The 23,712-nt window shown below is 37.5% G+C and overlaps 1 protein-coding gene across 1 annotated transcript in view; it reads left to right on the top strand.

Annotated features, from left to right (window-relative positions):
- Positions 1-23,712, top strand: part of CEP112 (centrosomal protein 112) — a 373,877-nt gene that overhangs the window by 159,948 nt on the left and 190,217 nt on the right. Inside the window, exon 20 of the mRNA XM_031468925.2 lies at positions 11,563-11,745. Coding sequence (XP_031324785.1) covers positions 11,563-11,745 — 183 coding nt within the window. The remainder of the gene's footprint in view (positions 1-11,562; positions 11,746-23,712) is intronic.

Genomic DNA, 23,712 nt, shown 5'->3' with positions numbered 1-23,712 from the left:
GTACAAGTGTGGCAACCTTTCTGTTATTTTTGTCTTACAAATGGAAACATAAAAAATCTAAAAATCTTAAATGCTGTGGTTGTAGCATGTCACACTGGAAGGGGATTTAGATGCTGATCACCCAGGTCCTTGCCTCTCAGACTGGGGTAGGTGATCCTGGGATAGCAAGTGAGTGCCCACCAGGGTGGGTGTGAAGCTGCCGGCAGGTTTCCCAGAGCATGGATTCACTAGATTATTTTGTGGGGAAGCAAAGTAGTTTTACTGTTGGGGTAACATTCGTATTAAAACAAACATAGACTTTTCCTGTTTTGTAAAATGCAAAGTTCTCATGAATTTTTTAGATAAAATAGGACATTTACGCGAAGCTGCTTCAGGCTGTGCCCTCAGATCCCCTGGGGAGGAGTACTATTCATTTTCACTGCTGTGAGGGGTACTTTGGAAGAAAAGTTTTAGAAGCACTTTTCTGGTCTAATACGCACATTTTATAATGAGAGAATTCACATCCAGAGGAAATGAACGACTTAGGCCTTCTGGGCCTCAATTTTCTTATTCAGCTGTAATTTTTAAGTCCCTCCCATATACAAAGCATCATGCCAGGGACTGCAATGAAGTGAGAAAAGCAAAGTGCTTTTTAAAAGTATTTTAGCCAAAATGCACGCATTAAGTGTGCAGATGTGGAGAGAAAAACATCAAACACATGGGATAAACACTCACACAAATATCCTGTAAAGCCCAAGCTTTCATCAAGATTTCCTGTTTCTTTCCTGTATAACCCATTGGAACAAAAAGACAATTCTAATTGTCTTTTCACAAACCTCATTCAAGTTGGAAACAAACAACAAAGCAGGCATGCTAGGATTTCCTGAACTATGGAGATTTTTTTTGGCAACCCATCATATCATTCTTTAATCTTAATATTTTATATCTTCTTTTTTCACTGCAAAGCCTTTAAAGGGAAATGTAGTTCAAGAGATTAAACAAGTGGTCAGATTTCCCAGAAAGAATAAATACTTACTGTTGGCAATTACCAAAAGCACTGAAGGGCCAACCCCTTACAAGTTACCATTATTTGAAACTTAAAATATTTTGGTAGCAAAGACAAGTCAGAAATTATACAAGATAAGCAACTGGGAAATTTTAAGATCAGTTGAGATATTTCAAAAGCAGATAGCATGCAATTCCCAGTTTTTTTTCTCTGTAAATAGTTTACTTTTTTAGTTATCTAGATTTTTTAGGTAATAGAGCCTGAAAACATAGACCTCTTAAATTAGATTGGTCTACACTGGAATAGGGTATAGCAGAAAGCAAGAGAGAGCGGAAACAGGGGGTCCAGGTTCTCAGCATAGGTGGAGGTGCTGGCCTCGGAGGGGAGGGGCCTCGGCTGTACCTGGTGGGAAGTGGGGAAGGGACGGAGGCATGGAAGTTTGTAGACGCTATTACTGGAGCTTTTCCTTTGTGAGATGGGGGGAAGATTGTTTGCTGAGACTGAAGGAATTACATGGAGGGGAAAGCGGATGGAAGTGGGAATTGTTTGAAATTATTTTGGTGATGGCACTACTGATATGGGTAGAAAAACTTGATAAAATTTCTGTCTGATATTGTGATCCCAAATGAGGTTGATGACCATGAATTTGTGGGTCTGCCTTTCTTCAAAATGGATTTTCATATGATTTATTAATGTCTACAGCTAGTACACTGCTGCTAATCTCTCTGTCTTGTTCTTCTTGCTCACCTATTCATACTTTTCTTGAAAGTCTCTTTTGCTTGGCTTTCCTTTTTCAGTTTGTAATAATCGTTGAGCCTCAACTACAGTCACTGGGCTCCTCATTGGCGATCAAGACAAATGCAGTGCCTGACCCAGTGATGCTCCAAGTCTTTTGAGTTATTTTTTTCCCACAACCACCTAATCCAGGGAGTGCAGCCGTGTTTCACGGCACAGACGGTCCTACAGGAAGCAGGCAAAGCCAGACTCCTGGCCTCTTGGGCTTCCAGCATCAGAGAGGGACCCAGTCTGTGAAGCAGCAGAACCTGGGCCCGTGAGTCCAGGGCACGTGTTGGGAGCCAGGGTTCATGGAACAGGCGTTGATTCTTGATGAAAGGTGCTTAGGGTAGGGTCTCAGCTTCCTTTCTGTAAAATCTCTTGGCTTGGAACTTTTCTCATCTAGGTTAAAACAAATGACGCTGTTACCTAGAGTGAGAATTAAGCAGGCAAAGATGAGCAGTTTTTTTCAACGACTGTAGTATGAAGTGTAGATGTTTCATTTTAGGGATATTCATTTTTAGAATGTTTCCCAGATAGTGACAGGGCTGACTGATGATCCCATTGTCCAGGTACCTAAAAAATCTAAAGTCGAGTAATGTCTTTCCAGTCATTCATTACTCAAGGTGTATTACTGAGGAACTACTTTGTGCTAAACACTGTTCCAGGAGCTTAAGACATGGCAGTGAACAAAACGGAGTCTCTGCACTTACAGTAGGGGAGACAACAGCAGCCACCCCAACCTTAGAAGGTAATGTAGGTGAGGTCATGGTAGTTGCCATGAAATAAAGCAGGAGCAGGTGTTCGTGAGTGAAGGGGCTGTTTTTATATAAGGTTGTTATTTCATCTAAGATGTTATTTTAGGTAAGGTTGTCAATGAAGGACTGAAGAAGTGATATTTGAATTAAAACCTGAATGAAATGAAGGAGGAAACCATACAAAACCTGAGATGAGGAAAGAATGTTTCAGGCGGAGGGAACAGGTTGGTATATGGCTGGAATGGAGTGAGCTGGGGAGAGTGGGTGGAGCCGAGGTGAACTGATTGTAGGGGAGGCAGGAGAGGAGGCAGAGAGGCTGGCTAAGAGACCATTGTGATAGATTGACCAGAGGCTACTATGGCTTGTTCTAGGGTGGGAGTGGTGGGTGATGGCCAATGGTCAGACTTAGGATAGATTTTACAAGCAGGACTTGTTAATGAATGTGAAGTAGAGTGTGAAGGAAAGAGGGGACTCAAACATGACTCAAGTTTTCCAGCTGAGCAACCAGGTGAACCGTGGTGATAGACATTGACACAAAAGAGAAAGAAAAGGAAGTCCCGGTACTGAGCCAAGGGACATACCAACACTTAGGGATGGGGAAGAGATGGAGGAAATAGCAAAAATGACTGAGAAGGAGCAGACAGTCGGGTAAGAGGAAAAACCAAGAAGATACGATTTCCCATACGCCATGTGCAGCGAGTGTTTCAGGAAGGAGGAAGTGAGTAACCAGTTGTTTTAGGTGTTGCCAAGAGGGGAAATTAGATGGAGACTGAGAAATGACCATTGGATTTGGCAAGGAGGTCTTTAGCTGCCTGACAAGACCAGTTTCAGTAGAATGTGGGAACAAAAGGCTGAATGATATGGGTAGAGAGAGGATGGGATGTAAGCAACCCTTTGAGGAATTTTGAAAGAAAGGGAGCAGAGAAATAGGGCAGTCGCTAGAGGGTTGTGTAGGATCAGGGGAAAGGTTTTTAAAAATGACATATAGTAAAAACATATTTGTTGATGAGCATGATCCAATGAGAAGAAAATGTTGATGATGCAGAGAGTGATGGGATAATTGTGAGAGCGACATGCGTAATGTGGCAAGAGTGGATGGAACCCAGTCCAGAGATGGAAGGACTCACCTGGCAGCAAGGCCATCCATCTGTTCAATTCAGAGGAAAGGCAGAGACTACACAGGTAGACAGGCCAATTTGGTGATAAGGTAGATGAAGTCATTCTCTTCTGACCACAGTCGTCTCTTGGTATCCATGGGGGACTGGTTCTAGGACCCCCCTTGGATACCAAAATCCATGGATGCTCAAGTCCCTTTTACAAATTGATGTAGTATTTGCATATAACCTATGCACATCCTCCCATCTACTTTAAATCATCTCTAGATTACTTAGAATACCTAATACAATATAAATTCAATGTAAATAGTTGCTAGAGCACTGCAAATTCAAGTTTTGCTTTTTGGAACTTCCTGGAATTTTTATTTTTCCCAAATATTTTCAATCCTTGGTTGAATCCACAGATGCAGAACCTACGGATAGGGAGGGCCAGCTCTCCTTTTAGTTCTGATGGCTCGTGAGTGCCACAGGTTCCATTCAAAATGATGAATAATGATGATGCATTGTAGGCAGTGTGAGGAAAGTATGAAGAAAATAAAGTCTTCGCCCATATGCTGGAGGAGTTTATAACCTGATTGATTGGTTCGTCCTTCTAATTTTCAGACTAGCTGGGAAACTCTGATGATTTTTATTTTTCACATTCATTCCACAGCAGTGATATACTATTGATTAAGTCATACTAAATGTGTTTTAGAAAAACAGACATAAGGTAAAATAAATTAAAATACACAGTTAAGACTTTTTTTTTTTCAGAAAATGTTGAACTCTAAGAGGGTGTGTTCTTTGTTAATGAATTTTCTATTTGAGTGGTTTAAGTAAACCGTCATTAAACCATGAAGAAATATCTTGAAGCATCCAACTCTGAATCTTTACTGGGTTTTAACTGAGATCTGGCAGATAAAAACACAGAAAACAGTAGCTAAATTTTCAAAAAGTTTTAAAAGCCCCCAGATAGTTCCTGTCACTCATCACCTACAGGCACTGGCTAAGTATTTTGAGGTGTTAGCTGGGAAAGCAAACTGCCCAAAACAGTACTTGCTTCCAGCACAGGCAGCACTGATGGACCGTCCTTCTAATCTCATGGTGCTTCCAGCCTTCAGCTTTCAGCGCATCCTGGGGCTTCGGCGGGCATTTGTCCAGGCTGTTGAAGGTTGACTGTCGAGGAGAAGGAATGAAGCGGCAGCATGGGCTGGCAGATCCTTGCTGCATCTCTCATAGCAGTTAGCACAGCAATCTTAAACTTCCAGATAAAGAGAATTTGGGTAACTACACTGAACTGTTGATTGTCATATTTCATGGATGGCTCAATTTGTTGTAGCAAATACCTAATCCTGGAGCCACAGGGCCACCCACAGATGACAAATTCTATTTCTGTTCTGGACACACTGCTGACTTTTTATTATTTCTTTTGGTGCCTGTTTCTATTAACATGTTGTTTAGAAAGTCAGACCATACTGTAGTAGTTTATGTATTGAAAATGTATTTTTCCTTTGATTCCAAAGGGTTGGAGTCTTTATCTCTCATGAAATGGAATGTCAGATAGCACATTTTATATCGTATAAGTGCAATTTAATAAAAGACTCTAACATATTTTAGTGAGGAATCAGTCTAGTGAAAGGGTGCTAATTTTATAGTAGACTGTCTCACTGGAGCTAAATTTCTAGAAATCTAGAGAATTTAGTAACTTATTTTGACATTTCAGATGTGCTGTTTTGCTATTGCAAATGGGAATCTGCTCAGAGACATAATCTGATGATGTCAAGTCTATAGCTCATTAAGCAAAAAAAAAAAAAAACAACAACACAGGGCATGATGGACTTGTCTTTTAGTGTGGATCTTAATGCCCCGAGTCTTGTCAACTACATAAAAGTCATACTAAATTTCACAGCCAAGAAGCAAAAACGTTTCACAGGAAACCCTTGAGTAGGATATGAGCTGATGTGGAAGTGTTACCTGACAAGCCCTGTAGAAAAGTCCTTGACTTTCAGTGGCTAGTGTTTTAAAACAAAGTGCCTTTTGAACTATCGTTAGTCTAATGTATATACTTGTTCACAATTTTGAGCTGACATTCATCTATCTTTTGAAATATGTGGCATGTTTACTATAGCTCGTGATTTTACTAGGTAGTGACCTTCTCTGCTACTCCAGCCACACTGATCCGAGGCGGAGATGCCAGAGTTGCTTTGGCATAGTATTGAGGGTGAGGTCAAGATTCTCAGGAAAATGAGAGTATTAGAATGGTTCGTTACTTCCGGCCAGATAACCTGGCCCGCGGGAGGGCCTGTTAACTGCTGTGATTTCATCATAACGTAGTTGTTCCCAAGAAGAGCATATAACTGTTGTAGTCACTGTTTTTGCATGCTTCAGAGTCACTGGATGTTCCTTTATTTTTGAAGGCTAGCTTGGCTGGGCGTAAAATTCTCTGCTCTTCCTTTCTTTCCTTGAAGTTCTGTACAATAGTTCCACTGCTTCTTGGCACTAAGAGGTGCTCTGAACACAGCTTCTTTAGTCATCCCTTGGTTGTGTAAATTTTCATCCTCAAGCTTTTTCTGTTTCCAAGAATGGTTTAGGTTCTATAATCCTTGAGTTTTTCCATGTTTGAGTTTCGTTAAGATATTCTTGAGCCATTCTGTCCCTCGATCTGAATCAGTTTTTCTTGGTATACAGTATGCTTTGTTTATATACACATTTAGCTCTTCATTCATTTCAGGGGAATTTTCTTTATATACATGGATTTTCTTTTTCCACTTTTCCACTGTATTATCTTTTCTTTGTCTCCTTCACAGACCTACACTATGATTATCTCAAGTCTTTTGTCAATATCAGTGATTCAATTTTTAGCCACATTTATTCAACTCATTGTTTCTAATTTCGAATTAATTTTGTGATGGAGTTATTTGATCCTCGGTTAATTCTGTTGTTTTATCTTCTTGTCCCTGAGTTCTTCTTCCATTGCACTCATGTTCTTATTAAGTTCTCCCATCACTCTAATTGTTTCTGATTTTTAAGGTGTGTTTTCGTCTTGTCCAGAAGGATGGGACTTCCTTGCTCTCTTCCTTCCTTCTCCACCCGTCCTCCTTTTTGGGCAGAGTTCATTTTTTACCTGGTGTAATATTTGTATAGTTGTGCAGACATTATTTTCCCTTCATCTTGCTTGTTTTTAAAGTGTGCAGCTCTGTCTAAATCTGCAATTTGTTCTGGTATAACATGCATGAATTCTCTTTGACTCGTTTTCTATCATTATTTTCAGCCCGTCTGTCTGTCTTTGAATTTCAGTTTGAGGGCATGGGTATTTTGTTGCAGTTACTTTTCAATAACTTGAGATTATTGATAAGGATGGAGGAGGAGAACTTAATTGGGATCTCTGAGCAAATTTTGTTAGAGAAACTGATGTTTGCTCTGTCTCTTAACATTTTATTAATGTCCTGCACCATGATTTGCTCTTTGTATGGCTTTTTTCTTTTTTAATGGGAGCTTTGAAGCCTAGCTTTTATCAGAAAGAATCAGCCCCAATTTTTTACTTTCCCAGTTTTATTCATTTCTTTCCAGTAGCCATTTTATGCCATACAATTACCATCCTTAACCCCCTACTCAGGCAGAACAGGGAAAAGAGAGTGATTGATATTTAGTCTGTTTCTCTCTAAAATTGGAATATTAGAAAATATTCCTCAGCATTATTTCCAGCAGTTCTTCCTGTGGGGGAAGGGGACCAAATACTGTGTCTCCCAAAACCATGTCAGGATCTTCTCTTTCTTGACTGTCACCTTTTGAAATTTATGGCTGAGATACTATTCCGTGTTTCTTGTTTGGCTGCTGCCAGTGAATGTTCTTTTGTTTTATTTTTAACATTTGTTTTTGTTCTTTTCCAATTTTCAGCTTCCTCTGCTGTCTTTACCTAGAAGTTTCAGTGCCAGGTGTGTTCAGTATGAGGCAGAGGTTTCCTTGGAACACAGTCATTCCCTTGCTGTAAAACCATTCCAGCAGCAGTGAGTGACTGTCAGGTTTGTAGGGAAGATTCCTAGGTCAAGCAGCCTCCAAATCTCTCCAAACTCTTTGACTTTCACATTTCTATTCACTTGAAATTAGAGTCGTTATCACTGACGTATAGGACAGCTCTGCTTCTGGGGCCCCTAACTGGAGACTCCTCCCCTCCTCCTTTCCTAGCCAGGAAATGGGGGCAGGGCGTGGGGCTCTCTTTCTACTTCCTACAGCTTTAACTCATTCTTATAGCAAAGCTTGCAGAATATAGATTATGTCATTTGAAGTTATTTTAGTTAGTATTTTATACCATGATTCCTCCTTTTTAATGTTTTGTACATTCTGTCATATCTGTAATTTATTCTGGTTTTAGAATTTCTGACTTTGAGGTGTGTTATTGGGATGTGTTGATCTTCTATGTATTGTGTACTGAGAAGTCATGACTTATTTCATCCCCTTTGTCTTATTAAAAGTTGTTCAGGCCATATTTGCTAGCACTAATTTTGCTGTAAAAAAATTACCAGAACTTAAAATATATATTCTGAGACCTCTGGAGACTTGGATATCTAGCACTTCCTCTTGGTCTCTCTCAGGGTCTGGATGTGCTCCTGCCCATGGGCACTTGCATGAAGCCTGAGTTGGAGAGAGGACACCATCATCAGACTGCAGTGGGATTCAGTCTGTGATGGAGGGCTTTGCTTTCAGGGACTTCAGAACTTCAAAGCTTCACTCTTGAACTTCATGTTCAGAGTGTGTTGGGGCGTAGCATAGTGGGTAGAGCAGGCTCCTTATTCATCTCCTGTTTTGACCAATAAAAAGGACAATTTCACATGAGTCAATCTAGTAGTTTCTAGGCAATAAAGCCGTTTTATCACCCAAACCCTAAACCACCCAGCTATCAAGACCAGCCTCACAGAGGATAGCAGATGCTACCAGATGTGTGCATGTGAGGCCTAGTTTCTTCCCTTGTCCCTGGAAGACATTGCCAGTTTGCTTTAATACCTGTAAGGTGGGCATTACAAGTATAGTTACCTGGCCCACAAGGATTAGAGAACTTAAAGCCTTTCCTCCTATGTTACAGACAGCTCGTATTTACCTGGCCTTAATTAAAAATTCCTTGGTGACGGTGCATCCTCTTCCCCCTTGGCATGTATTATGGTTCCTGGACCACCCTGACTTAGAGACCTCATTTGACCACTCAGCATTCATCCTTGTGGATGCTCTCTGCTTTTACATCCTCCACATTTTCCGTGATGTACCACCTCCCAGTCACCAGTAACTCCATTACACATTATTGCTGGTCAACTAAAAGTATCTGGTAGCTCAAGGTAAAGAGGATATGCTACTTCGTGTTTACCTTTGAGATGTGCCCACATAAAGGACCAAACTGGAAAACCCAAAGAACTCTTTTTTTAACATTTATCTACATGGAAGGGGCTAGGAACCTGGAATTTTAACACAGATCCACCTTGATGGTGGCATTTGTGGTTATGAATATCGTCATGAAAATATTTCTGGACCGTTAGGGTTCTTCTCCTGGATTCTACCATTAATCTGCCACCCCTGCCTGAAATTGCTGACAGCGAGGAAACCTAGGCAAAGACTAGAAAGTTCTCATAACATCTAGAAGTTGGCCAAGCAGAGTTAGATTGAGCAGACAGGCCTTCACATTCAAAGGCTCCAGCAGCCTTGAGATTTGTTCATTCACTAGAGTCACTAAGTACCAAGTCCTGACAAAATAGCAAACTATTTCAGTCATTTAATTTATGAACATCTATCTTTAGGTTTCAAATTCTATTATCTCTATTTCATTTGTTCCTGATTTTTTTAAATGAATAAACTGAAATTTGAACATGAGCAGAGTCACTGATCAGTCTCTCAGAACTCTTCAAGTAACTCGGAGAGTTTCTGTGGAAGTGCATCGTTCCAGAGCCTAGAACAGGGCAGTGCTATTACTAATGATTGCCATAGTGAGTCCAGATCACGTGTCTTTTCTTGGGGAAAATTGCTGTAATTCTTCTGTCTTAATAATAGGTCAATTGGTTACTTTCCCTTAGAGTACTGTAAAATATTTTGCTTTGTATCAATTTTAAATTGCACCCATTATCCCAATTTTTTAAGCCTTTTGAGAATCAGATCTCAGTAGAACTTTTCATTTCCTCCTATTTCCTTTCAGTGTGTTACATATTTTAATGTGTTTTACTAAAGTTTGTAATTTTCTTATTATAACATGCGATAGTATAACACTGAATAGAAATAATAATGTGTCTAAGAATATTCTAAAAATATCCTAACTCAGTAATTCATATACTTGGCTGCCTGAAAATGATGCAGTAATATCAGTAAAATTTTAAATTATTTTTTTGTTGGGATTAGCTTTGTAGTTATGTGAATCAACAGAGTTAACCATGCACATTTATTTTAAATAATCAAAGAAAAATTTTCTTTGCTACTTAGTATAGTATATAAGGAGAGAATTTAGATATATATATTTTCCAGTATATTGCCAACAGTAGAATACCATGGAAGAAAGATCCCTAAATTTTTAACAGACATAAATTCACTAGAATGCATCTTTGTTCTCAGATGCAAAATAAATTTTTCTGTATTATTTTATACACAGTTGTATTCCAGTAAGTGTATGTATTCAAGAGTTTGTATACTTTTTTTTCTTCTAAATAGTGTAATAAATTTGTGAGTGGCCAGAAATTTATTGTTGATTTTCCAGCTCTCTAAGAAAAATCACAGTAATAAAACATTTTGAAAACTACATTTAAAAGCAGTTTTAATCTGTGTTTTGATTCTTAATTTGCAATCAGAGGATGAGAATTTTAAATCTCAAAAGAAAATAAGTTCTGAAATGGAGCTCAGCATGCACGCCTGGAGAAATGAATACTATCGCTTTAAGATAAGGTAGTCTGGTGATTCATTGCACGAAACAAGATCGATTTGGAGCAGGCTCCTACTGTTAGCTTTTTTGAAGGTGGATTCTCACGCCGAAAATAACACAACATATTCTAGATAACAGCAGTTTTTTCCCCTGAAATCCACCAAAACTGAAGAAAAATCCAAGTGACTGTTCTTAGCAGCTGTGTGGCCTGGAGTTCACTGGGGAAGCTGGCTTCCTGCAGTCCCCTATTCATCACCTGCTTCAAAGACAGCCTGGCTGGCTATAGTTTGCAGGCCAGGTAGGGTGCCATTGTGCACAGTCTGGGAGGATTAGTATCAAAGCTGCGGCAACCAGGCCCTTGGTCTCGGGCTGCCATTCAGTCTAGCAGGGAGAGGCTAAGACTGGCCAAGGTCACAGTCTCCAGTGTGGAGTGGACTGGGAAAGGATCCTGAGAATAGAATGCTTTTTATGAAATCATGGCGCAAGCTTGCAGCACAGCAGGTGCCCTTCTGGAACACATAACATCTGTTTATGTTGGTATACCGTAGCTGACAACGAGATAATAGAGCTTTGAAATTTATCATTTTATTTAAAAAAAAAAGACAACTGTATATACAATAATCCAGATGCGTATTTAGCTTCGATCTTTTATTTGAAAACCATAAAGAAAACTGACCGATTTGATTGCTGCTTTTTACGTGTATATATGTAAGCAAAAAGCAAAGCGTACTGACTGTTAACCATTTATAACCACTGCTGATCAGTAATACCCGAATTCCTGGGGAGGAAATACCTAGCATTCAACATAATTTTTTTCAATGTTCAGGCATTTGTGTCAACAGATTGCAGAAGGATTTACTGAATATTCCCAACTGTCTTGAATATTAGGAGGTTTAGATCAAATGCCCCCCTCAAAATGAGAGTATTTTAAGGGTGAGGTAATAATGACGCAAAAATAAAATTTTCAACTTGGACAAATTAGAGAAAAATTAAGCTGTCCATGAGTTGTCATGACGACAAGGATGTTCTGTTGATGAACTGTCCTCCTCATTGTCCAATCAGATAGTAGAGCTGAAGCTGGAGCATGAACAGGAGAAGACGCACCTATTACAGCAGCATAACGCAGAGAAGGATAGCCTACTCCGAGACCATGAACGGGAAATTGGAAACCTGGAGAAACAGCTTCGCGCTGCCAACATGGAGCACGAAAATCAAATCCAAGAGTTCAAGAAACGAGATTCACAGGTAATTATCAATAATATTTGATAAAACGGGTATCTGTTTTTAAAAAGTCATCAGCGTTTCATGTTTTCTTCTTATTCTTGTTGATGCACGCTGTTTGATCATTTGCAAAACTGACATATAAATGTGATTTTTTTTGTTTTCTCCCCACCCCCCTTTTTGGGGGCTGAATAAGGCTTTAACTACAGAAACCACAGGTAGCCAGATTAAAAATCCCATGGCGCGCTATAACTTGGCCCCTTTTTTATAATCTTGTCTCAGTTCCTTTCATGATGGATTTTTTTTAAGGTATCTGCCCCTTACCCCTCCCCTCAGCCTTAGCAAATCCCTATGAAATATATCAGCCTCACTCCTTGCTTTTTGTTTTAATCTCTGTAGGTAATCGAGCAGCTGTTGTAATATTTGCTTTTCCTTCCTAGTGTTGCTTTTTTTCATTAGATTCTATATTTGATTAGATTACTCAGATGATAATTGATAAAAATGACCCCAGAGAAGGGCTATTTCCCATCAGGTCTGTCGCTTTTTCCTACATGCACATACACATGCCTCCCAGCCTCCATCTCTGTAGTCCCTGTTGGAAGCCATTTGGCAGAATAACCCCCAGCTGTGGTAGCATTTGATTCTTCAAACTTATGGATGAAATGTGCACTGTCAGCATGGAAAATTATCTTTATAAATTTCAGATGAAAAAAAATCTTATTGGGTGTGTTTCTTTGTGGTACAATACATTCTTTAGGGTATATATAATCAAAGGCCTTTAGTGTATCCTCTTGAGGAGGTTGCTGTGAAATTTTATTAAAGAAAAATTGAAGAGCAATTGATAACAATAAAAAGATAATTTTCTTTTCTAATAAAACCATATCATATACTAGGTCTAAATACCTCTTTCCCATTGAAATCTAACCATATTATCTACACCACACATTAGCTTTTTCTTAGTTATCCTTCCTCCCCAAATAAAATAATTTTTAAACAACGAAATAAACCTTCTATTTATTATAATATATGTTTAAACAATTTTATCATTTTCTAAACATAAAAATACTACTGATGAAATAAGATGTTAATGTCTTGAGTGGAGGGCGGGAGGCGGTAAGGCAAAGAACAGGAGTTATTGGTTAATTTTCATTTGACCTTGAGTTGTCTTTTACTTTCAGATAATGATGGGGGCAATATAAATATATTCAGCACAGGGTTTTTTGGTCAATAATATGCATTTATAGAAAAGCTATTTTAATTTGTTTTATGGGGGTTTGTTAACTAAAGAGGTAGTCATTGTAGTAGCCATGGTACCAGAATAGTCAGGTGGTTCCTGTTAAATCAATGTGTGTGATATTTTTGCCACCAACCTCTTTAGAGCCTTTATAAAATATATACTGGCCTTTTGATTGTTAGTCATATAATATATTAAGAGTATTTTCAAACCTTCGTTCTCCTTCAGAGATGATGTTAAGCCTAACCATTGTCTTCTGTGAGAAGGTATTTGGGTTCTGAGTCAGTGTAGGGTCTGTTTGCATGGAACAATTGAATAATTGATACAAGAAATACTTCAGTTTATACAATTTCTAACTATTTTGGTGTTCTTGTGGAAAGCCGACACAAGTGGAGGCCAAACTTAGAGGAAATCTTTTTCATTTTGCATATGTCGTATCTGCCATATATAGGGTGCGGTTCACCCAATGATAACAAAAGGGAAATTTTAGAATTATTACATATAATTAAGCCACAGGGAGAGTTTAATAAGGTTATTAATTGAATTTCTTCTAACTGAAGTATTAAGTATGAGGACAGTTTGACCACTTCAAATACTGTAGCATACGATTATATTTCTCAGATTTTCTGTCTGTCTTGGAACAATTGGAATTGCTGTCACGGGAATGCTAGTAAGCAGTGGAAACTTAAGCTAAATGATCAAATGCATTCTTTATCAAAATGAAAATGATTTTCTGTATAAGCTATACTAAGTTGTTTTTAGAGAACATATTTAAAAAAAACTTTTATCAATAAGTTGTATTTTAAAAATCTAGTCGTGTATACCAAAATGCTAATAATTTGTATCCATTTTTGGCTATTTATTGGGGGTATTCATTCACAGTTTCCTCAGGTAAGTCCTAAATTTTCCAGCTATATCTTTTCTTGATTGTGGTCTAAGTAATCTAATGTATAATACCTTTTAGGTCATGAATTCCATTCACAAATTAAAAAAAACGAAGTGGCATATATTTTTTAAAATAGAAGAGTCTTCTTAAAAAATCACTGTTTTGTGGTTTGATGCAGAACAAACACAAGTGTCTTAAGCATTGGATTGTGTGATTTTTTATTTTAGCTCCAGGGAGGCATTTGATTTTCAGTTCATGTCTGGCTGCTCCCTTTTACCAGTGGAGGCCATTTTGTAAAAAGGACTAGTTGTAATACTTAACCAGAAGAGGACCAGTGAAATAGCTGTTTTGGATCCTATGGCTTTGTTTGCTGCTTTTCTTCTGTCAGAGTCTTGATTGCAGGCAATATACTAAAAATCTACTTTTGGTTTCTTTAGAGTATGTAGTATATTGCATACTAATAAGAAAATCATTATTATAAAGTACAGTTATCTACCTTAAGGTAAATCTTATCAACTAGGAGCTCCCTTTTGGTGAATATGCTACATAGTTATTGCAGGTTAGTTGTTATTCAAGTAATTTCTGTTTTGTAGAGAAACAATAAGCTATAGTAATACAACGAAGAACAGTTAAACGTCTCCCTCTTTTTATTTGGTGCAGTTAACTAATTATTCTATGCATTTTTATATTTTTGTTATAATTCCTTGATTTTCAGTGGTGGGATATTTTATGTTGTGATGCTTTCATTTGCTAAAATGCTCATTAAGTTTTACCACCCTCGTCTAATATGTTCAGTCTGGTATGTATCTGAGGTCATGATGTTTAAGAAAAAGCATCTAGGTAAGTAGATATCAAGACATATACAAATTCACAACCTCATTATTACATATTTCTCATTTGCCAGATCCTTCTTACTGCGGTTATTTTGGAGAATGATTTGATTGATTCCATCATGGGTTTTTTTTTTTTTAATATAAAGCAAATGTATAGTTTTGTTATGATCGTCTTAGGAAGGCTACTTCTAACATGGTGGTCCTCCATGTAATTCTTATTTTGGTTTTGAACTGAAATGCAGTGAAAGAATTTCTGCAGTTTATCCCTTTGAATTAAAAGAAAAACAAGACAGGTTCCTTAATCCCTGGTTGTTCTTTTAGGACCCTGAACCACTTAGAGGTTACTTGATCCTTTTTGTTTGTTGCCTAAGTGAATGGTGTGTAGGAGTACTGTAGAGTCTGTCACAGAGAACCTTTGTGATCCACCCCAGAAGTGGTGTCACCATCTTGGGACAGCTGTCTATGTGACCTATGGAGGGACAAATTGAGGAGTCAAGGTAACCACAGTAGCCACTGTGACCCACATCTGTATAATGCAAACGATACAGCATCCTTGGAGAAGGTTATCAGTGGGATCTGGAGTTTATCAGTGACATCTGAAAATACATTTAACTTAGAATTTGTATATAGTAAAACGGGTCTTGTCTCACATTGACATCATGATGCCTTTCTTGATTCCCTAAATGAGAATCATGATCCTAATATGAACAATTTTCTCACAGTAAGTGGACAGATCATCTGAATTTTGCCAGATTGATTCATAGTAAGAGGCTGCGTATATCATTAATTCTAAAATGTGGGATTTTTAGAATTCCTCTTCTATATCTGTTCTACTTAAAAAAAAAGTTTCCAAAAAAAGATATTTATGATAGGACAGTTTTAAAAATCATATCTCAATAATATGACTTTATTTACCATGAATTTGGGAGTTTGGGCACAAGATAAAATGTCGATTTATAAACTGGGTGTGTACGTGTGTGCTAAATAAACACTGGCTATTATTCTTCACAGATTACTCAAAGAGCAAATTTAGCAAAATGTATGTTCTGAACATTATTGTCAAGCCTATGCGTGGTCTTTGAGCTTTTTTTTGGCAGGGGTGGTGGGGGCAGCATTTTTTCTATTGAAAACATTTTAATTTCTTTATACCCCAAGTACTTTCAAAAAGGATTTTAGGCAGCATTTTATAATAAACCCACACTTATACAGGTAAAATATAACTGAAAATAATAATTACGCAATAAATGATATTAACCACATCAGAAAATTCATATTTTAAAAAAATGCTCCAATTAAGTACAAGTTTTAGCTCTGAGCTTACCTGGAAGCCACAGTGAAGAGGGAAACATGCTGATTTGTGAAATTCTAATTATCTAATGAAAGAAATCGTACTGGTTCATTTGTTTTTCTAGCTGTCAGTTCTGAGAGAAATTTAAGGCACTGATCAGTATAACTGATGGTGTTCTCTATATGTTAAAACATTTGGAAATAAAATCTAGTGGGGAAACCTTAGATTCTTTAAAAACTTTCACAAAACATAGTTAGCAGGTTTTATTTTAATGTGCCAAAGTTTCATTTTAATTACTGAGTATGCCATTATTCTCAAAATTAAAAAACACAGCTGCTTTGAGAGATCCCATCTTGTAGGTATCATGAATCAAAAAAAAAGTATATTTTAAGTCACAAGCCTAATAGTTTCTAACTATCACTTTATGACTTCCAGAAATCCTTACAAAACATGTTTAGGGTATAAAAATTAGAAACTTGGCTGAGACTGGAAATAGTTTAAATTTAATGCCTTAATGTTAATTTCCAAGTGTCTCACTCTTTTTCTTGTGTTTGTTTCTCTTGTCCTCTGAATTTATACTATGGAAAATTGTAAGAAATAATAAAATCAAATGGTAAGTTAGTCCAGGAAAATAGGATAGTTGTACCTGTACCAAAATGGTTTACACCCTACCTACATAACCAAAATAGTATTTTATCATCAATATTTATTCACTAATACCATTTGCTTTGTTGTGAGGTAGTAAATATTTTTTATTTCTTTGGGTCAAACTGGACTGATTGCTTGGATGAACCAAGTTATGTATACTGTATTTTTCCCCCAGTGAAATGAGGCTGTTGCTGTTCATGTAACCCTGCTTTTTTGTTCCTCTCTTCTCTGTGGTGACACACACGGTCACATCAGAGTGGTTGCCTGGTGTTCCAGCTGTGTACACACCACACTTTGATACTCATCCCCTGATACACTGAGTTATTTGTATTAGGGGGAAAGAGGAGTGGAATTAAGTGTGCTTTAAGTTTTAAGTGGGCTTTGCTGCAATGTACATACTGTTGAATGTCAGACATTAGAAGAGTTGATGGGAAAATGTTTTTAAGAATTCACTTTATTTTGCAAAAAGGAAGTAAGATTTTTTTCAGTGGACTTATAAAACCACACATTAAAAATTTCAGCTTATTTTCTTTAGGTGAAATTTTATAGTATTATCTAAGTGCTGTGTTTAAGATAACCCAAGAATTTTCTGTATACATTTAAACATAAATAGAGGTTTTCCCCACTAAGCCATTTTTAAAAGCCTGTGGGAGAAGTATTATTTTTCTGACACCAAAAACAAGCTATTCAGGATTCTCCAAATAGGAAAAAGGCCTTCTTTTATTTTGACATAGATGCATTGATGCAAAGATCTTGTTTTATTAGCATCCGATAGTGATGTGTCTAATAGTATTACATATGAACTGATAATATATTTGTTTAGTACATTGTTATATGTATTACTGTATATAAGAATACTATTTCTTAATTACATAATTAGGAAAAAATATAGAAAGGTGCCCTTGCAAGTAAAGTCTACATTTTTGTAGGTCACCAGCTTTCTTTTTTCATTATAATTCTAAAATTCTGTAATTATTTTCATCTTAAAAGCATAAAAGTAGCATACATACCTATAATTAAACCATTATAAATAATTCAACTTGGTCTTCATTGTGGAGAAATTATATTAAGTTTAAAAAGCAAAAACAGGCTGAGACAAGGAAATTGATTTCTCTAAGAATGATCCATTTGTAGAAGTATTATACAGTGTATCTTTAGTCTGTGCATATTTTTAAAATGTGGCGGTTACCATGGAAACCACATTCTATGGCATGTGGTCCACTTTTAGATAAAGAATATTCCTTTTCAATACAAACCTTCCAAATAATAACATATAAAGTATTCCCTTTGCATTCACAGCTTCATGTCAATCGGTAATGATTGCTTTAAAAAATCTGTCCTTTGTTCTCGTTATACTTAATAGGTTTTCAAAGGAATATTTAAATTGTTCTTGAAGAAGTAATAATTAAATGCTGGAGATATTTAAAATACAGGGTATAATGTGATCACTCTGCAGTGGTGAAAACTGGGGAGATTGCAAGGGAACACAAGTGTGGGTATACAGTGTGTTCCGATAGACAAGAAGCTTTTAGTCGTTTCGAGTGTCTTAAGTATCCAGAAATACTGTAGTCAGATTAAGTAATCGAAAAAGATGACCACATCCAATTATTTTCAGTTTACACATAAAGATTCTGTGGTTCAAGGACATCATCTTGCCCAAGGTTACAGAACTAGCAAATCAGGGCTTCTTAATCTTAGTTCAGTGCTCTTGCTTTATCTCACAGCCTCTTCCCATAAAGATTTTAGATTTTTGGAGAGACTTGGACATGGCAGAAAAGGAAGAGGGTTATATGTGAATCTCTGCCTCGCATGGAAGAGAGGCTGGTACTCTTTGTTTCCATGCTGAGAGTCTCAACGCAATTTGCATTTCTTCCAGTGATTTGCCATACTTGACGGTTGCTGCAAAGTCATAACTGAATCATGCTGTTTGAGTTCCAGTTTTAGTAAGCAGTCCCTCCTAGAACAACACTGATTTTTTATGCTTGTGTATGTGTTTAACAGCAGCAGCAGCAACAAATATTAATTGTGTGCTTCCCACATGCCAAGCTCTCTGCCAGGTCCTTTCAGTCGTATTAACCCATTCAACCCTTCCAGCACCCTATAAGGATTACATTTCCTGCTTGGAAACTGTTTTGACCTCCATACCTGGGTCAGAAGATGAATCTATGTATTTCCATTTTATCAATGAGAAAAGACTCTGGAAGTATACATAAATTGCCCAACGTGACTTTACGGAGAGTGGAGCTGAGACTCGAGGGGAGTCTCCTGCCCCATACACCTGCTTATGTGTGAGTTCATTGTCTCTGAATTTCATTTACTCTGCACAAATTCCATTATATTTTCAAGTTGGGATGGTTAATACACTGCTTGATTTTAAATACTGATACCTATAACCCAGGCTATGTGAATCCAAATCAGCTTTTTGCCAGTAGTTTTAATCTCTCCCCAAAGCCACCAGCCATGGCTCTGTCTCTATTCCGAGACAAATGCAACTCTGAAGAGATATGCGTTTCTTCATATTTTATTTGGAGTAGAATTCCTTCCCACAAATTTTAGAATTTGTAGAATGGAAAAATGAGTATGTTTTTGAAATGGGTTCCCTTTTGGTTTTCACATTATTACTGAAATAAGAAGCTATGTCCAGAGTAAAAATCCAGTAAGCTTTTTAGGTTAGTGGGACCTACCAATCTTTATAAAAAATTGCTTAGGAATTTGCATTGAGTTATTGGTGAAATGTGGTTTGTTGTGAATAGTTTATTATAGACGAACATCTGTTATATTCACATACTAATTCAGAATATTACATATGATCCATTCATCTTATGGAGTGAATATTTTAATCCCAAAGACTTTTAATTTTTCCTAAAGGAATCCATTAAAGGATCCTATTGCATGACAACAGCTAGTCAAAACCTTTTAGAAATGAGGTCAAAGTGGTTTAGTAAGTTCAGACCCAGAGACTTTCTTGTTAGAAGTCCGAGGAAGAATCAGAAAATGTATTTCTTTTAGAATCCTCAAAAACAATTTATGCTGATGCAGTTTGGGCTTATTCTAGAGTAATTTTGGTCAAAATGAAAAGCTTTCAGATAATTTTTTTAACGTAAATACTCCCGCAATAAATTGTTGTTCCACATGCTGAATATCATTCCCACTGACATAGGGAAAAATACCTTCAGTTATTTTTAGCACATCGCTCTTCCTTCTCTTCTTCACCTCCGCCTAAATGAAATTACCAAGGATGTTGGCAGAAGTTATCTGTGCGGAAATATTGGATGAATAACTCTTCTTCCTTGATGTCTTGGAAAAGTCATTTTTGGGTTTCTGACTCAGTCAGTCTCTAAGACACATCCTTGATGTCTTTATTTGTATATTTGAGGTAATTTTTTTGTGACAGAGAAGTTGAAGCCAGAGTGCAAGAAATGATTGGCAAAATGATGATATCATCAAATGTTCAAAGAGCTGGTGAATTGAAGCTCATTAAACTGATATTTTGTCTTCTATTCAGGACTAATTGGAATCATGCCTAGTTGCATGATATGAAAGATATTTAACACCTGAGCATTTTTCATGAGAAAAATGACAGAAATTGATGTTAGAGAGACCTTAAACCCCTGTTTGAGGAGTAAAGCAAGGCATTACATGAAAATAATAACCTACTTTCAAACTACTTTAATATTTGCGTGCAGAAAACATTTGAAAGACGTCATTAGAAGGAAACTTTTAGATAATAAAAAGTGGCCTCACTGAGACCTAAAGCACTGAAATTGGTGGATTAATGTGGAACTTGAGGTCATATTTTTCCATTGAAACAAATACTAAAATTCAGTGAAAATAGTTTTTCTTCACTTGTTTTAACAATTGTTTAAAATTGTTAACCTGATCTCTCAAGTACTCTGGGATATTTGTGTACTGAGAAGTTGAGGAAAGATCTCAAGAAATCAGAAAGAAACGATACACAGTTAGACTTGCAGGGCTTGAAATTATGTGTTATTTTTCCACTTCATTTGGATTTATTTTGCTTGGATATGAAGTTAAGGCCGGAAAGCAGTAGTAATATTTGAGAATGAGTTAGTAGTGTCATCAGAGAATGAAGTTTGCTGAAGTATGGGCTTGGGTCTGGGGTCTCTTTCGTTGTTAGTGGGGGCATTTGCAATGTAGTGTTAGGCTTGGGATGTGTGTATGTGTGTGTGTGTGAGTCTGTGTATCTTACTGATATTATTACTCTGTGGTACAGCGGAGCTTTCAGTGAACATGGAACCAATGGTCTGGCCAGGCCTAGCATCTTAAAACAAGGGAATTTTCCAGTGGAAGGACTTGAAAGTTGTAGGTCTTTAAAAAGGTTAAAATTAAACTGGTGATTCATTCATCTTAAGTTTACTTCTTAAGTCAGTATTTATTAATGCAACAAACCCCAGATCTCTAGGGTCAAGTGGGACCTTATTTATTTTGTTATTTGCAAAGATGTCATTTAATGTACAGAATGCATGTGTTCACCAAATGTTTCCTGAAAAAGCTAATTTTCTGTAATGTGAATGTTATCCTCACTTGTTGGGCAAGTTTTGTAGAAGCTCCAGATAAAGTGATGTTGGCATGTGCAGCAAGAGGAGTGGAGTGTGAGAGCTGAAAACTTTTTGTCCTTCAATTATTCAAAAATTACTGCCAAAGCTGTCATTAGACAAAAGCCATGAGTTCAAGAGGTACGGTGTGTTCCCAGCGCCTATTAAAGTCAATTGTGACTGTGCACGTTCTGGTTCAGGCTTTGAGAAACATGGAAAGGTACCCTTGTACTTTTCCTTCTCTAACCATTTCTAGTGACATGCAGCAAATATAATCTATTACCATAAAGTTGATGTTTCTTTAAAAAAAAAGTACTTCAATTCAGAAATAAGAATAGTAGAGTTTATCTTCTCATAAAAATTGTAACTATTGAGGGGATAAATAAGGAATTGGAGATTAACAGATATACAATACTATATATAAAATAGATAACAAGGACCTAATGTAAAGCACAGGGAACTATATTCACTATCTTGTAATAACCTATAATGGGAAAGAATCTGAAAAAGAATATAGATATATATGTATAACTGAGTCACTTTGCTGTACACCTGAAACATTGTAAATCCACTATACTTCCAAAAAATGTTTAGATGGGAAAAAAAGAAATTAAAAGGAAATCATAATTATTGTTAACTATTTTGATTTCTCTTTGAAATCTTATTGTTCCATATCAATATTGACAAAATGGAACTCTGTGTGTTGAAAATTTTTACAATTGTGACTCTTTAGATAATATATAACTCAAATTTATTTACACATAAATTTTGCTATCTGTAAAATTAATTAGGCAGAATTATGTTAGCCTTATGACATAGCCTTTCTTCAGCTTGATTCATGCATTCAATAAAGATTTTTTGAGTGCAGTTCTGTGCCAGGTCCTGGGGATGGGGGAACACACCTTTAGGAGGTGACTTTCACAGGAATATTGCCCTAGAGTTGTGTAGGGAATGGTCTGTATTGCCCTAGAGGGGTTCCTCTCCAGGGTACAGAAAAGAACAAGATAGAGGAAGTCCTCCGCTCTAATGGAACTTACGCTTAAATGGGACAAGACAGATGATAACACAAAACACAAATCAACAAGAAGAGCACCACACAACAACAACTGTTCGGTGGAGAATTAGAATGGAGAGACCTGAGACCGTGCCTGGGTGACTGTGTTAGCTGGCCATCAGAGAGGCCTCTCGCGTGAACAGCTATCTAAGCTAAGAGCTGACTAATAAGAGGCCAGCCAGACTGAGGGGACAGCTGGTGCCGAGACCCTGCAGGAGAATGAACTAGGTGTGCTCAAGAAAAGAAAAAGGAGACCTGTGTGGCAGAAGCATGGCAGGTGCAGGGAAGGGCAGGGCCTTTGAGGAGTTTGGATTTGATTTTAAATGTGTTTGAAAGACAGTTAGAGGCTTTTTAGGTAGCAAGGTGACGTGATCTGATTCCTGTTTTTAAAAGGCCACTGTGATTGTTGTGGACAGTCCTGGATGTCTGTATGACTTACCTTTTGAGTCAGTAGGACTTGTTCATGGATAAGGGATGGGAAGTGAGGGAAAGAAGAATTCTTTAGAGTTTGGGTTTGAGCAGCTAATTCGATGATGGTGTCCAATAGGAGGACAGTTAGGGGGGAATAAAAGCAAAAAACAAGAGTTCTATTGTTGCCAAGCTAAGTTTGATCTACATCATAAACATCCAGATGGAGAGCATCACATGGGGAACTAGAAATGCTGGTTGAGATTCCAGAAATATGAATTTGGACGTCACTGCAAGCAGTATAATTAAAGCAAGGGCCTAGATGCAAAGATTAATTTCTTACCGAATATGAAGACAAGGATGCTGGTTCATGACCACTCTCCACCACTTACTGGCTTTATGAACCTGAATAGCCTGCTTCATATCTCTGATCATCCATTTCCACATCTGTAATATTTACTCATTCAGTTAGTGTCATCTGCTGAGCTCCTACTATGTGTTAGGTACTATAGTCAACCTTGGAATAAAAAGGAATGATCCCTGCCTTCCAGCTTGTAGTCTTTGGGGAAACAGGCGTTGTGCATCTGTCGTGCCAGGGGGGTAACATGATTCATTCCCCTCCTATGCAAAGAATGCCTTCCTTTAACATAGCGAAGGGGTGCATCAAGTCCCCATGAAGGCACCCTTTTGCTGATAGTACCACCTGATTGGTGTGATGATTTAACCAGGCCATTGAAGATACTTAACTCACCATTCCTTGAGGTGGAGGGAGATTAATACTCTACTGGCTTCTTTCTACTGTTTGGAAACTTTGCCTACATGCCTGCCTTGTCCACCGTGTGTGTAAGGGACTAGTAATAACACCAGCACGGAAATGGGCAGTTCTATCCTGTGGCCTCCTCTAGCAGGTCTTCCGGAGTTAGACATATGTCCAGCAAAGTGCGGTAACATGATGAAGGTGCTTTGATCCCAGGTAAAGAAGAGATGGAGTCACAGAGTGTGAGGACATAGGGCCTGGGAGGTGATCAGAAAAGATTGCATTAAAGAAGGTATCACATGCGTTGCATTTTAAAAATGAATATAA

This window comes from Camelus dromedarius, chromosome 16, assembly GCF_036321535.1.
Source record: "Camelus dromedarius isolate mCamDro1 chromosome 16, mCamDro1.pat, whole genome shotgun sequence".
Classification (NCBI taxonomy): Eukaryota; Metazoa; Chordata; class Mammalia; order Artiodactyla; family Camelidae; genus Camelus; species Camelus dromedarius.
The sequence above is the reverse complement of the archived record's forward strand: the minus strand, read 5'-3'. Positions and strand labels throughout refer to the sequence as shown.